The 16,340-nt window shown below is 38.6% G+C and overlaps 1 protein-coding gene across 1 annotated transcript in view; it reads right to left on the reverse strand.

Moving 5' to 3' along the window:
* Window positions 1-226: 226 nt before the first annotated feature.
* The window catches only part of polrmt (polymerase (RNA) mitochondrial (DNA directed)), a 128,938-nt gene continuing 112,824 nt past the window's right edge, over window positions 227-16,340 (reverse strand). Inside the window, exons 20-21 of the mRNA XM_057841366.1 lie at window positions 15,465-15,538; window positions 227-7,638 (exon numbers count right to left, since the gene is read on the reverse strand). Of these exons, the coding sequence (XP_057697349.1) occupies window positions 7,589-7,638; window positions 15,465-15,538 (124 nt within the window). The 3' untranslated portion in view covers window positions 227-7,588. The remainder of the gene's footprint in view (window positions 7,639-15,464; window positions 15,539-16,340) is intronic.

Genomic DNA, 16,340 nt, shown 5'->3' on the forward strand with positions numbered 1-16,340 from the left:
AAGACATTCTTCCTAATACTATTGTAGCGTCACTAGGAAGTGCGGTCGTCAGCGCGATTCGCCTATTGTTTTTGATGCGGCAACCCGAAGAGAGCACGGAGAAAAATAAACAGTAAAACGTTAGCTAGACTTCTGTGTTGATTTACTGAAACTAATTTCCGCTGGCAATTCTTGCAAGTGCTATACTATGTATGTGTATATGCGCGCGTTAGAGGTAAGATCTTAACCTGAGCCGACCTGAATTTCATGCAGGGTCGGGCCTAAAACGTCAATTATTACGTTCGGGTCGGGCCGGGCTTCTCCCTCGCTAAATTTTTTGTAATAAATATATATTTATATTAGGGCTGTCAAACAATTAAAATTTTTAATCGAGTTAATCACAGCTTAAAAATTAATTAATCGTAATTAATCGCAATTCAAACCATCTCTAAAATATGCCATATTTTTCTGTAAATTATTGTTGGAATGGAAAGATAACACACAAGACGGATATATACATTCAACATACTGTACATAAGTACTGTACATTCTGTTAAAGCGATCCATGGATAGAAAGACTTGTAGTTCTTAAAAGATAAATGCTAGTACAAGTTATAGAAATTTTATATTAAAACTAGGGCTGTCAAACGATTAAAATTTTTAATCGAGTTAATTACAGCTTAAAAATTAATTAATCGTAATTAATCGCAATTAATCGCAATTCAAACCATCTCTAAAATATGCCATATTTTTCTGTAAATTATTGTTGGAATGGAAAGATAAGACACAAGACGGATATATACATACAACATACTGTACATAAGTGCTGTATTTGTTTATTATAACAATAAATCCACAAATGGCATTATTAACATTCTTTCTGTTTAAGTGATCCACGGATAGTAAGACTTGTAGTTCATAAAAGATAAATGTTGTAATTACAAGTTATAGTAATTTTATATTAAAACCCCTCATATTTTCGTTTTATTAAAATTTGTACAATTTTCAATCAAAAGTAGAGTTAATATAATAATAAGAATAAAAATAACAATAATAAGAATTGAGTGACCAAACTCTTGAGTAATGCCAGTTCACTTTGCATTGTTGTTTAGCTGTGTGAGAATAGGGCCTCATTACTACAGACTGAAGTGCTTTTCTTTTTGTGAACATTATTTTTTTCGAGAGATAGCAATAGTATTTTTGTTGTGCTTTCACTAAATGATACTTCTGTTTGTTGTGAAGGAGTTGCAGAAGCTTATGCCAATAAACGGCGCAGCCCAAAGAACGCCTGTGTCCACTCGCCTTTATAACAGATATATCTCTGTGCATATCTTACCCAAAATACAACAAGAGACACATAATTGCCAAACTTACCGAAATATGTGTGGAGCACAAAGCAACAGCATAAATGTCTCACAACTACTAATTCTCCCACTATTAGAAGGAATAACATTAGTATGGAACGGCGCTGCGCTGCCCCCAAGCGGCCAGTGGCATTCTCTTCACTCTTAATGTCCATAAACGGCGTCATTGAAATCTGTTTGAGGCAATGCGAGAGCGGCTCATTCAGTGCATGCGTTAATTGCGTCAAATATTTTAACGTGATTAATTTAAAAAATTAACGCCCCTTAACGCGATAATTTTGACAGCCCTAATTAAAACCCCTCTTAATGTTTTCATTTTAATAAAATTTGTTAACTTTTCAATCAAAAAATTAACTAGTAGCTCGCCATTGTTGTCAATAATTACACAATGCTCATGGGGCTGAAACCCATAAAATCAGTCGCACCCAAGCGCCAGGGGCGGGCGACAAAACACCAAAAAACACAAATAACAAGTGGACATGACACTGTGCTGTCATTTTAATCTGTTTGAGCGGGGCATGTGCGTTAATTGCGTCAAATATTTTAACGTGAATTAAAAAAAAAAAAATTAATGCCTGTTAACGCAATAATTTTGACAGACCTAATTTATATATGTAAACTAAAACAATGTATGGATGTTAAACTAAGGAGTACTTGTTAAAAAAGATAATTTGGATGAACCAGAGAAGGCGCTGAAAGGGAAAAAAAAAAAAAAAAAAGAAGAATGGGATCACTTCAAATACACTTCAAATAAAAGTGTGGCCCTTGTGAATTTTCCTGTGGATATTTTATCTCACTCATTTTGTTTTATAAATCTCCTGTGAACTAACATATCTATACTCTTAGGGTGCCATTGACTGCAATAGATGTCCAATCCATTTTAACAGTTGAATTGGATTGTACGTCTATTTCTGTCAATAAGTGTTTTCAAGATCAGTTTTCCTCTTTTATGAATACCACTGGAGTGATCACTGTTACTGAAAGAGTTCAAATAGATTGGATATCTATCCATGTCAAAGGGAGTGAATACATTATCAAAACAAATTGGTGGTGTAAGGAGTTTGCGAATTACCACAGAACTAAACCACAGTGGCAGGTTTTTAAAAATAACATGTTCTTCATTTAATGTACACACACACACACACAAATGACGTACAGGCGCCACAAAAATGTCCATTTTGGACAAAAACAATCATGATGAAAAACAAAAAAATCACACTTAAATAAGAGGTAAGCAGGCATGATCAATTAGATTGAAGTGGATCGATAATTAGGAAGTACAGTATGAACGACACCTCAATTGTTTGACCAAGTTATCCGTAAAATGGCTATTCAAAAGGCATCCCAAAGCACTCGTGCTATTTTTAAATGCCGCGTGCTGAAGTATTTTAGGTGAAGGAAGAAGAGATGGGAGCAGCAGAATTGTTTGTGGTGAAGTTTAAAAAAGACAGCATGTCATTTTAATAGAATATTCTTGTACTTCAAACAACACTGTGGTTTGGAACAGCTGTCACATTTTTATATACTTGTAGTCTAAATCTGTGTAAGAGCCACACTGAAAAGAAGAAAGGGATACGACATTTTTAGACAGTAAAGTAACATTGTAGAAGATTACATAATTTACGGAAGAAAAAGTCATGATTTCTTCAGAGTAAAATTTCTTATTTTGAAAGTCAGACTATATGACATGATTGAAGTTGCAATTTAATGAGGGGGAAAGCAGGTAAATTTGAGTGATTTTAGAATAATTAAAAAAAAAAAAAAATCTTGTGAGTTATTATTGTTAGGTTGAACAGTTATCTGTGGGGGAGGGGCGGAATGTTTGTGTGAATGTCAAATTTCCAACTTCCCGTAATTTTCGGACTATAAGCCGCTACTTTTTTCCTTCATTTTGAATCCCGCAGCTTATTTGTTGATTTACAGTGGGGAGAACAAGTATTTGATACACTGCCGATTTAGCTGGTTTTCCCACTTGCAACGCATGTAGAGGTCTGTAATTTGTATCATAAGTTCTCTTCAACTGTGGGGGACGGAATCTAATGCAAAAAAAACCAGAAAATAACATATGATTTTTAAATAATAAATTTGCATTTAATTGCATGAAATAAGTATTTGATACATCACAAAAATCGAACTTAATATGTGGTACAGAAACCTTTGTTTGCTATTACAGACATCAAACGTTTCCTGTCGTCCTTGACAAGGTTTGCACACAACGCAGCAGGGATTTTGGCCCACTCCTCCATGCAGATCTTCTCCAGAGCCTTCAGGTTTCGGGGCTGCTGCCGGGCAACACGGACTTTCAGCTCCCTCCATAGATTTTCTGTCGGGTTCAGATCTGGTGACTGGCTAGGCCACTCCAGGACCTTAAGATGCTTCTTACGGAGCCACTCTTTAGTTGCCTTGACTGTGTGCTTTGGGTCGTTGTCATGCTGGAAGACCCAGCCACGACCCATCTTCAGGGCTCTCACTGAAGGAAGGAGGTTGTCAGCCAAGATCTGGCGATACATAGCCCCATCCATCCTCCCCTCAATACGGTGCAGTCGTCCTGTACCCTTGGCAGAGAAGCAGCCCCAAAAAATGATGTTTCCTCCTCCATGTTTCATGGTTGGGATGGTGTTCTTGGGGTTGTACTCATCCTTCTTTTTCCTCCAAACACGACGAGCCGAGTTTAGACCAAAAAGTTCAATTTTGGTCTCATCCGACCACAGGACCTTCTAGAATTGCTCCTCTGGATCATCCAGATGGTCAGTGGCAAACTTCAGACGTGTCTGGACATGCACTGGCTTCAGCAGTGGGACCTTGCGTGCGCTGTAGGATTTTAATCCATGACGGCGTAATGTGTTTCCGATGGTTTTCTTCCAGACTGTGGTTCCAGCTCTCTCTTCAGGTCATTGACCAGGTCCTGCCGTGTAGTTCTGGGCTGATCCCTAACCTTTCTCATGATCAGTGATGCCCCACGAGGTGAGATCTTGCATGGAGCCCCAGAATGAGGCAGATTGACCGTCAACTTGAACTTCTTCCATTTTCTAATAATCGCTCCAACAGTTGTTACCTTTCAATAAGCTGCTTGCTTATTTTCCTGTAGCCCATCCCAGCCTTGTGCAGGTCTAATATTTTATCCCTGATGTCCTTACACAGCTCTTTGGTCTTGGCCATTGTGGAGAGGTTGGAGTTTGTTTGTTTGAGCACGTGAACTTCCGGTAATGATTGGAGAACAGGAGGGGTTCTTAAAAAAGAACTAAGAGCCGAAATATTTACTAGTTGGTAATTTATCAAATACTTATTTCATGCAGTTAAATACAAATTTATTATTTAAAAATCATACAATGTGATTTTCTGGATTTTTGTATTAGATTCCGTCCCTCACAGTTTAAGAGAACTTATGATACAAATTACAGACCTCTACATGGCTTGTAAGTGGGAAAACCAGCAAAATCGGCAGTGTATCAAATACTTGTACTCCCCACTGTATTTGGGTTAATAGGTAACACTTTGATAGTGGTGTCATAAGACCGTCATAATGATGACATGCCACTATCATGGTCATTACTGAATGCTTATGACAGATGTCATATGGCAGCAAATTATGTCACTAACTCCATTTATGTCCAGCTCGGATCTTTTACATCCATTCAAAAGTGAGATAATTTGCCGGATAACACTTAATGACATCTGTTGTAAGGATTCCTTAATGCTCATGAGTCTGTCACAATTTTGATTGTCTAATGACAGTCTTATGGATCCACTGTCAAATAAAGGAAAGGTCAAAGATAAGCAGCGAACTTAGCACAATGTCACTTACAGCTACAAATCAAGTCAGAAACCTTGGCGTAATTATTGACTCAGACCTAAAATTTGATAGCCATTTAAAGTCCGTCACTAAATCCGCTTATTACCACCTAAAAAATATAACCAGAATTAAGGGGCTTCTGACTCAACAAGACATGGAAAATCTTATGCATGCATTCATTTTCAGCAGATTGGACTATTGCAACGGTATATTTACAGGTCTTGATAAAAAATCAGTCAGGAAGTTGCAGCTGGTACAGAATGCTGCAGCCAGAGTCCTCACAAATACAAGGAAGCTGGACCACATTACACCAGTTTTGAAATCGCTACACTGGCTTCCATTAAGTCAAAGGATAGACTATAAAATACTACTGCTCGTCTACAAAACACTTAATGGCCTTGGACCAAAATACATGCTTGACTTGTTAGAGTCCTATGAGACATCTAGACCCCTAAGGTCGTCTGGAACCGGTCTTCTGCATGTTCCAAGAACAAGAACCAAGCAGGGTGAGGCAGCATTTAGTTATTATGCTCCTCACCTCTGGAACAAGTTACCCGAACGTCTGAAGTATGCTCAAACTGTTAGCTCTTTTAAATCAGGGCTAAAAACGCTTTTGTTTAGCACTGCATATCTATAACTGTCTATATATTTCAATCTACCTGCTTTCTATTCCTCTTGTTTTTATCTCCATTGCTGATTTCAATTATTATTATTATTAGTTTTTATTTTTATTTTATTTATTTTTATTCTGTGATTAAATGCGATCTTTTGTCGTTTCTATGTTGTGTTGATTTAAATGTGATTTTTATGATCTTCATGTGATGTAAAGCACTTTGAATTGCCTTGTGTTGAATTGTGCTATATAAATAAATTTGCCTTGCCTTGCCTTACCAAATACTAGCAATTGTTGAAACAACTGGAACAGTAACTGAAGAAATAATTAGCACAGAACATGAATTTTGTTATTTACATCTGTAGCGCTGCAATGCATTCTAGGAGGCATATTGGACGACAACAGCGTTGACTGCAGGTGGCAGCAGAGGTTGAATGTCTCCCCCAAGGGAGCAGTGATGGCCAAATGAAGCTTCTTGAAGCAATGAAGCTTTGCAGGCAATTGGTTCAAAGCATCATGGTGGTTCATTTGGTCTTATGACAGTTGTATGATGCCGCTGTCAAATAAAGGGTTACCGGTTAATATCGTTTAGTGTATATATCCCATAAAACAGTGAAGACAGCTGCGGCTTATAGTCAGGTGCGCCTTATACTACGAAAATTACTGTACACACACACAAAAAAATTGCATTGAATCCACTTTCCAAAGAACTCCCTGCTGTTTTCTTGAAAATATTTTTTTGCTGAGGTTTTACGTTTACGTTCAAAGGTGAAATTATACAATACAAGTGATTTTAAGTGCATTTGAAAATTTCATTTGATAAAAATGACTTTTTGGGGACACTGGCGTCAAGAGACCGTCATAATTATGAGATGACACTGTCGTGAGCATTAAATAATACCAACTATAAAATTATTTTACATTTAAATGGATGTAAAAGATGCGGATTGAACATCAATTGGTGACAAAATTTGCTGGATGACACTTAATGACATTTTTCATAAGCATTCATTAATGCTCATGACAGCGTCATAATTTTGACGGTCTTATGACAGTCTTATGAAGCCAATCTCAAATTAAGTGTTACCTTACTCTTTCCCTCTTAAAAAAATACTTTCATTAAATAACGTATTGTTTTTGCAGGTGTTTTGACTTTTTCAAGAAAAAACAAATCAAAAATATATTGAGATCAAGTTAAAAATTAGAAAATAATTGAATTTAAAAATTCCCCTTAAAAAATACATTTATTCCAAATTTTTAATGGGAAATGTGATCATTTTTAAGGCGTATTTGTCTTGAAAACATGCAGCTTTATTCTCATATTACGCCCCCCCCCCCCTAAATTCTGACTTTATTTTCATGTCATGATTTTTTTTCCCAAAAGTGCAGATAAAGTTCTCACAATAGTTCCACTATTTATTTTCAATTGGCATGATGGCCCACAACAAATTGCTATTTATGACCACCCCTCTGCTTGTAGTCCATGATTGATAGATGATGATGTGATCCGATAATGATGATGGCAAGTCTCTACTTGGCGGGGAACCTCACACACCTGCCTGCCAACCAGTCTCGCGTGCGTGCGCACACACACGCACGCCGCCAATCACTTCTACTCGAGGAGCACGAGTGGAGCTCCATCACCCCGAAGCAAGAAATGCGCCTCTTTTGCTTGATTCAAGTTTTCCTCGTCCTCCCGCCCTTTTGCGTTCAAGAGCTCGTGCAATCAGGCTCTAGAGCAGGATGCCAAACATCTTAGGGGGCCGAGAAGCAGGAGAAAACTGGCGGCGTGGTCCGGAATCAATACTGGCACTGTCCGTGGAGACTCTGTGGAGGTGCTCAGCTGAAGAAGTACGTGGATTCTTTTACTAGGTTCAAATCAAAGTCCCCTGCAGAACCAAGAGAGGAATGGATGAAGTATTCAAGTATAACACAATGAATACTAATGTAATTAATCATCAATCATTTTAATGAATGTAAAGTATTTTATATGATTACTGCATTTCATCGTTAATTATCCTGCATATCTAATACATTGGTTGCCATTGACTGTGCTTGACAAACAAGAGTTGCTCTAAAAATGAATTTCATTGACCACACAGTAAGGCATTTTGACAGTAAAACTAAGCAAACAGATAATTTTATTTACTAAATTATATTAGCGGCTTGTGTTTAATAAATGCAATGTTAGGGATTTGGTGATTTTTCTTTATTTTCCTTAAAATTAGCAATTTTCAAGATTTTCTGACAAAATGAAGTTAAGAAACTGATATACATAGAAAGAAGAGACATTTTTTCCCTGCTATTGGAGTTTGGTTTGTTACTCTTTGCATATAATTCAAAAACACTGATATTTTAAATTTGAATAGAAAAGTAACATATACATCAGGCATGAAAATGGGTCAGGGGTTAAAAAGGTGAGAAAGGTGTGGAGGAAATATGTTCCGGCGTTCTGCCAAAATGTCTTCCGTCGACGAAACATGCTACATGTGGCGAATTTGACAATTTTAATTTTTCACATAAGGCTTAATATTCGAGGTTAGCGGGGGTTTAATTAGTTGAAGGAGTTGATTTCAACCACCATTGACTCGCGCTAGCTTAGCATTTCCGGAGCCCTGAAACTAACAAATAACTGGCAAACTGCACAGAATTTGTTCAAATCAACTCCAACGACTAATAAAACCCCGGCTAACTCAAAGATTAAGCCTAATGTAAAAAATTCTGAACTTCTCCTTTAAAATAAAGACCATTGAATATGGCCATTAAAATGTTGTCTATAAAAGTTTTAGAGCAATAAAACAAACAACAAAAATGAATGAAATGAACAAGAATCCTTCAAAGTATTTCATAATGGGTCCAAATTATTTTTCGAACAGATCATGTGACTATAGCACCTTAGAGACAGCCGTTTGCATTGCTTAGCCAAAACTACAGCTGAGGAGGCAAGATGGATATTTAGAATTTCTTTAAACCTAAGCTTTCAAAACCTTCAACAACAACTGAGCTTGAACCGAGGCTTGAGCACGAGCAGTATCAAAAAGTCTTGGCTGTCGTGTTACCTGTTGTGCTGTAATTCCAAGTGGTGCTTGAATTGGATGCTTATAGCGGTCGACAGTCTTTCTGAGCCAGCGCAAAGTTCGCAGCGCACGGAGATATTTTGCCCTGGTTGACTTTTGATCCCAATTGTATATGCGGACAACCTCACTCTCTCGGCTTAAGTGCGGCCGAACATCGACGATAATAAGTTCAGTAGCAGTCCCAGAGAAGATTAAAAGGATCCAATGAGTTGTGTTATTAAATACACCTGACTGGGCCACGTAAGATGATTATGTAGCGGAGGGACACAATTTACAGCAATCACATTACAGCAGCTGTCGCAGCTCAGCAGATGCTAGTTAGCGCACAGATCAGATGGTGGGGGCTAGTTGTGTAAGAAGACTTCCATCCACCTGATTGACTGGGACGTGTCTGTGTGCCGTCACCATAGAAATCAGAGTTGTGAGGAGTTAAAGATGTGTGTGAGCGCGTGCGCAATGAATAGATTTATCACGCCCGTCCTCGGCTACGCATGATAAATCCATTTATCGATTTTTCAAAGAAGTTTGTCGCCCATGTGGAAATGTGTTTGATCAAATGTTTGCAGCTAGGAGTTGCTGCTTATGTAATCTTCGACAAGTAGGAAGAAGAAGAAGGACGAATGGATTTCAATAACTGGAGGGAAATCAATCAGGGAATGAGTAGTTTGCTGCCGAGACGGGCTGGCACAAAGTTGACAGCAACATTTAAACAGTATCTGCAAAACGTGGTTGAATTAGTTTTCTGAAAATTTGCCGAGGGTCATGATGTGTGTTTGTAAGATTTTCTAGTGGAACCTGACCTATGAGTGTTTTTGAGCAACTCTGGATATTTTGAGAAAAATAAGAAAAAGTAGCAAAAAACAAACAAAACATTTTTTTTTTTGCATATTTGGGTCGTGCCAAGAGTTCTGGAGCATGTTTGGAATGTTTCCCGGCGTGTCCTTTACTCAGAGTTTTTTGAGCAACTTTCAAATGTTTAAAAGAGTTGGGCATCGAGCATTGATGGGATTCGGTTCTGACACTCCGATGCTCCCTGAACCGTTTGAATTTTTAATTTCTCTTCTATGTTTCGATGCCCTGACTGCCGAGTGGGAAAAAAATTGCTTTCGAAAACGACGAAGAAGCAGCCACATGAAGCGTGTGTTTGTGCAGTGTACCTTGATTACAACCACTCACATTGTGCGGCGGTGCTCAAAAGACCAGTAAACATTTGCAACACAACTAGATCATGCAAACGTGGCTGCACGACCAATATGATTAAACACTTCCGGCTTCATGGAATACAAGTCCCGAGTGCCAAGTGCATAGCTGAGTGCCGCGTATTTGACGCCGGTCCTCGTCCTCCCCAGTCAGAACCAGGTAAGGAAAATAAATAAATTACCTTTGTCTTCTGCTGCCCCCGCGACCCGACCCCAGATTAAGCGGTAGATGATGGATGGATAGATGGAATAGTACAACAATAAGTCGTATTATGACATCGGGCAAATATATCTATATTAGGGTGACCATATTTTGATTTCCAAAAAAAAGGACACTCGGCCCGGCCTCGAAATACTTGAATTTACTCGAAGTTCACTCAAAGATGCCTATATCACTTTAATATATTTAAAGTGTGCCTCCTCCGTCTGGATAGAAAAATGTTAAGTTTTATTTAAAATAAAAAAAAAAACAAAAACATAGGTCTATTGCCATATAGTATATATTATATACTATGTGTATATGGCGGAAAACACAGGCAAACTGAAAAAGCAGTTTCTGCTCTTGCACCCCTCTTTAAAAGAAACTGCTGTATTTTAAGCCAAAATAACTGTTGTGTTTGATAGAACAATATGTCTATATGCTGCCATAGCAGATTCATGGCACACTAAGCCTCCAAACTATTTTTAATTTGTCCGTTTTACCCTGAAATCCCCCGTTTACAGACTCTGCGCAACCACTTTTGTTTCAAACTAGCCATAAAAAGTTCATTATTATTTATTATTCAAAATGTCTGTCATTTTTAGCTTAGAATCATCAATTGATGTCTAAATTTTAGTAAAAAAAAAAAAAAAAACACGACTTGAAAAAATTATTCACTCGCATATTTTAAACTTTTAAACGAATTACGTCACAATGAAAAATTTGGCGTCTGTAAAAAAGTCACTGATATCTACCTCATAACTATCGCTTAATTGTATTTTTTTTGTTACTGTCGCATTTTCCTCGATATATTAGATGATAAATAATCGATCCAAACAAACAAACAAAAAAAATTAAAATAACGTTTAAAAGGGTAAATATATGAAAAAGAAAATCTCAACCACTCCTTGTTGTCTGCGATTTCTGCATCGCGACCCTTGTTATATCACCATGTTTCACCCATAAAATAAAAAAAAAATCAGACTGTGGCCATTCACAGCTGTGTCTTGACACTCGGTGACACATGCTACATGGAGTTTTTGGATCAAAACAAGGTAAGTACGCGATAATATCTCGTTAAAATCGTGGCGTCTTTAATTCTGCTCTCGCGTGTTTTCGCCTCCAATTAGGGTTTTGCTGTTTGAATTTTTTTTTTTTATAAAATGCCTTCCTGTTCAAAATTTTTGTTCCCCAAGAAAATTGAGATTTTAAGCTTTCCAATAATGTATCACACATGCATTTCGGACAGTTTTGAAATTTGGCCAAATTGGGGCGGACTCTCAGAGCGGAACTTCAAGTCACCTGAGTGTTTTCCACCATATATTTATATATATACACATACATACACACTCACCGGCCACTTTATTAGGTACACCTGTCCAACTGCTCGTTAACACTTAATTTCTAATCAGCCAATCACATGGCACATGGCGGCAACTCAGTGCATTTAGGCATGTAGACATGGTTAAAGACAATCTCCTGCAGTTCAAACCGAGCATCAGTATGGGGAAGAAAGGTGATTTGAGTGACTTTGAACGTGGCATGGTTGTTGGTGCCAGAAGGGTTGGTCTGAGTATTTCAGAAACTGCTGATCTACTGGGATTTTCACGCACAACCATCTCTAGGGTTTACAGAGAATGGTCCGAAAAAGAAAAAATATCCAGTGAGTGGCAGTTCTGTGGGCGGAAATGCCTTGTTGATGCCAGAGGTCTGAGGAGAATGGCCAGACTGGTTCGAGCTGACAGAAAGGCAACAGTGACTCAAATAACCACCCGTTACAACCACGGTAGGCAGAAGAGCATCTCTGAACGCACAGTACGTCGAACTTTGAGGCAGATGGGCTACAGCAGCAGAAGACCACGCCGGGTGCCACTCCTTTCAGCTAAGAACAGGAAACTGAGGCTACAATTTGCACAAGCTCATCGAAATTGGACAATAGAAGATTGGAAAAACGTTGCCTGGTCTGATGAGACTCGATTTCTGCTGCGACATTCAGATGGTAGGGTCAGAATTTGGCGTCAACAACATGAAAGCATGGATCCATCCTGCCTTGCATTAACGGTTCAGGCTGGTGGTGGTGGTGTAATGGTGTGGGGAATATTTTCTTGGCACTCTTTGGGCCCCTTGGTACCAATTGAGCATTGTTGGAACGCCACAGCCAACCTGAGTATTGTTGCTGACCATGTCCATTCCTTTATGACCATAATGTCTTCTGATGGCTACTTTCAGCAGGATAATGTGCCATGTCATAAAGCTGGAATCATCTCAGACTGGTTTCTTGAACATGACAATGAGTTCACTGTACTCAAATGGCCTCCACAGTCACCAGAACTCAATCCAATAGAGCATCTTTGGGATGTGGTGGAACAGGAGATTCACATCATGGATGTTTAGCCGACAAATCTGCACCAACTGTGTGATGCCATCATGTCAATATGGACCAAACTCTCTGAGGAATGCTTCCAGCACCTTGTTATATCTATCAACGGGTCCAACCTGTTACTAGCATGGTGTACCTAATAAAGTGGCCAGTGTGTGTGTGTGTGTGTATATATATATATGTATACGCCAGTACAAATCTCCGACAGAAGTCAACAGTTGCCAATATATACATATTTATCGTAAAAAACAAAAAAAAAAAAAAAAAAGGAAAAAAAAAATAATAATAAAACATAAAAAAAAAAAAGCTCAATCTCCCAGGCTCTCCCAGGCTTCAACTGCCGTGCCACGAAAGATGCACATGCTGAAAAGCACCTCATACCGACTGTAAAGTATGGGGGTGGGTCAGTGATGCGGTGGGGCTGTTTCGCTTCCAAAAGCCCTGGGAACCTTGTTAGGGTGCATGACATCATGAACGCTTTGAAATACCAGGACATTTTAAATCAAAATCTGTTGCTGGGTGAGCTGAAGAGGAGAGGACCCAGGTCTCTGGATGATTTAGAGAGATTTTGCAAAGAGAAATGGCTGAAGATCCCTCTTTCTGTCTTTTCCCATCTTGTGAACATTATAGGAGAAAATTAGGTGTTGTTTTGTTGGCAAAAGGGGGTTGTACAAAGTATTAACACCAGGGGTGCTAATAATTGTGACACACATTATTTGATGTCAAATAATTATTTCTTTATGTGGGATTTTTTCCCCACTAAATAAATGCACTTGTATTGAAGGTTGGATTTTTCTCTTTTTTTTCCATTAAGGTCCCATATTATTTGAATAAAAAAAATTATTAGAAGCTAAAAAAAACACATCTTAACCAGGGGTACCGATAATTATGGAGGGCACTGTATATACAAGTTAAAAATAGCTCTGTGAGAAGTTTATATAATTAAAAAAAAACATTGAGAAGTTAAGACATTAATATAAGCTGTGCATTTTTTTTACCCTGCCTTTTTTTTTTTTTTTTGGACCCCGCCTCTTAAAAGAATCATAATCGAGAATCGTTCGGAACCGGAATCGAAACGTGGAACCAATTTCAAATGATGCCCAACCCCTACCCCCGAATGGACTGTCCAACGACGGCAGGGGTGCTAGTGGACCAATTATTCGCAGGCACCTTCACTCTTTCGTGGGCCCCTCAAAGATGACCGGCAAAGCGAGGAGTTTGTCAGAGATATTTTAACACTTAAACACAATTTTATAGTTTCGTGCATCATCTTGCCTTTCTGTTTGACCCTCCCCTCACTTAAACACGCCCACTACGCAACGCAAAAAGGTCCCCTTAGGCTAGGTATAGACCGCAGATCTTGATTCAATGTTCGCAAAAAGGCATGAATTTTTTGGGAGTCACCCACAATGTCATGTGTGGAGGAAAAATGGAACAGCCCACCAACATCAACACCTCATTCCCATCGTAAAGCGTGGTGGAGGGAGCGTCATGATTTGGGGCTGTTTTGCTTCCTCAGGGCCTGGACAACTTGCAATCATTAATGGAAGAATGAATTCAAACGTTTATCAGGATGTTTTGCAGGAAAACCTGAGGCTGTCTGTCAGACAATTGAAGCTAAAAAGAGGATGGATGCTGCTACAAGACAATGATCTAAAACACGGAAATAAATCAATATCAGAATGGTTTCAGAAGAGCAAAATACACATTCTGGAGTGGCCAAGTCAAAGTCCAGACTTGAACCCATTTAGATGCTAAGGCATGACCTAAAGACAGCGATTCATGCCAGACATCCCAGGAATCTGACTGAACTACAGCAGTTTTGTAGAGAAGAATGGGCCAAGATGAGTCCTTATCGATGTGCCAGACTGATCTGCAGCGACAGGAAGCGTCTGGTTGAAATTATTGCTGTCAAAGGGGGGAGGGGGGGCACAAAATCTTAAATGTGATGGTTCACTTACTTATTTTCCCCCTTCTGTGATTGTTGCATATCATCCTCATTAAAATATGAAAACCTATAAATGTTTGGGTGGTTTTAGTTAAAGCAGACCCAGTTTTTTCCTGTGCGATTTTGACAAAGATCAGATCGCATTTGATGGTGATTTTATGCAGAAATGTGAGACATTCCAAAAGGTTCAGATACTTTTTCATACCACTGTACGAAAATGACCTAGATCGGATTTGAAATGGTCCAGTTCTATCTAACTTGTAACCTGTTCAGACCGTCAATGCCTCCCTCCCTCGATTTAGACAACATGAAAAATTCGGATTTGTGCATTAAGACCTGTGGTATCAACATAACCTTAGAGACCCAAGCGCCGGTGTTGAAGCACCCCCAGCACCCACTTAAGTTCCTCCCCTGGATCAATGATATACTTAATTTTTTTTTTTTTACCATTTTTCACAGTCACAAAGAAATAATGCTCACCAAAAAGTCTACTTTTTTGTTAAATATTGAATGAATAACATTCTATATGATTGTATTAATTTTCATGTCTGCTTTTAACGCAACAAAACAAATATATATATAAAACTGCTTGTTTCCAGATCGTATTTAATTGTATTAAGTCCAAACCGAATCATAATAGTCTGTTATGAGTTTAACCCCATCATTATTCGTTACATACATAAAAAAAAATTAAAGGGCAAGTAAGTGCCATGAGCACATGCCACGAATGACTGAAGCAGAAAATGGATGTTCAGCTACTTCTAGTGACGCGCTTCACTTCAGCACTTGAGGCCATGCGGATGGTCTTCCAACCAATTAGGACAAACACCACACAGCCTCTTCCATTTCTGGGAGCAACAGCTGCCCCAAGCAATGGTCCAAAGGTTTAGAAACAACTGCATGCTAACTGACCTGTCTGTGGCACTCTGGCCAGTAGAAGCATGAGCCTGCGGTCCTCCACATACTTTTTGTTTTTGCTGTCAGCTCTGCCAAGGAAGGGGCAGAATAAAAAGTTAGAGATTGGGAACACTGCAGAAACAACGACAAAACTTGATAGCCACACTGACACTCTTTTGAATCAGTCCAGTGAGTTCTTGACTCAGATCAAAAAGGATTATTTCTCTACTCAGCTGGAACAGTCCAATCTAATGGTGCCCAGGAAGATAACCCACAAAGAAAAGGAAACTGCAGCTTGCAAGTAAACATTGGGACAGCTCATAAAATACACTCGCATTAGGCTGCAAACAATAATTTTTGGATGAAGACTGTGACAACACAAAAAATAAGTCTTTTAACAGTGTTGCCCTTTGTGAAGTTTGCGTCTTATGAGCAAGAGTGCAAGCTACTGTGTAAAGGATATGATGCCCAATTATCTCAGAGAAAAGACTCAGAGATAAGCAGAAGCCTGCCTTAGGCTAGAAAATCAGGCATCTGTCAAGATAATACATATATATACTTCATATACGTTTGCCTTCTTTTGCTAGTGGACACGAAAAGGGCAATATCTGCTCAATAAGATACAGTGCAGGTCTAAACCACAACCGTATCACTATTATCAATTAGCAAATTTATGTAGTTAACCTATTTGTGGTTTCATGTAAACTGATCATTATTATCTTGTTATGGATTAGTATAATTAAATTATGGAACAAACCATATAGATTTGCATACATGTGCACGTGTCCATTAGGCATGGGAATATTGAGCAAAAATATCACAATAAGGCATTGCAATTGCAGATGACATGAATAATGTGCAACAACGTAACAACAACGTACAATGTAACAA

The sequence above is a fragment of the Corythoichthys intestinalis genome, chromosome 7 (assembly GCF_030265065.1).
Source record: "Corythoichthys intestinalis isolate RoL2023-P3 chromosome 7, ASM3026506v1, whole genome shotgun sequence".
Taxonomy (NCBI): domain Eukaryota; kingdom Metazoa; phylum Chordata; class Actinopteri; order Syngnathiformes; family Syngnathidae; genus Corythoichthys; species Corythoichthys intestinalis.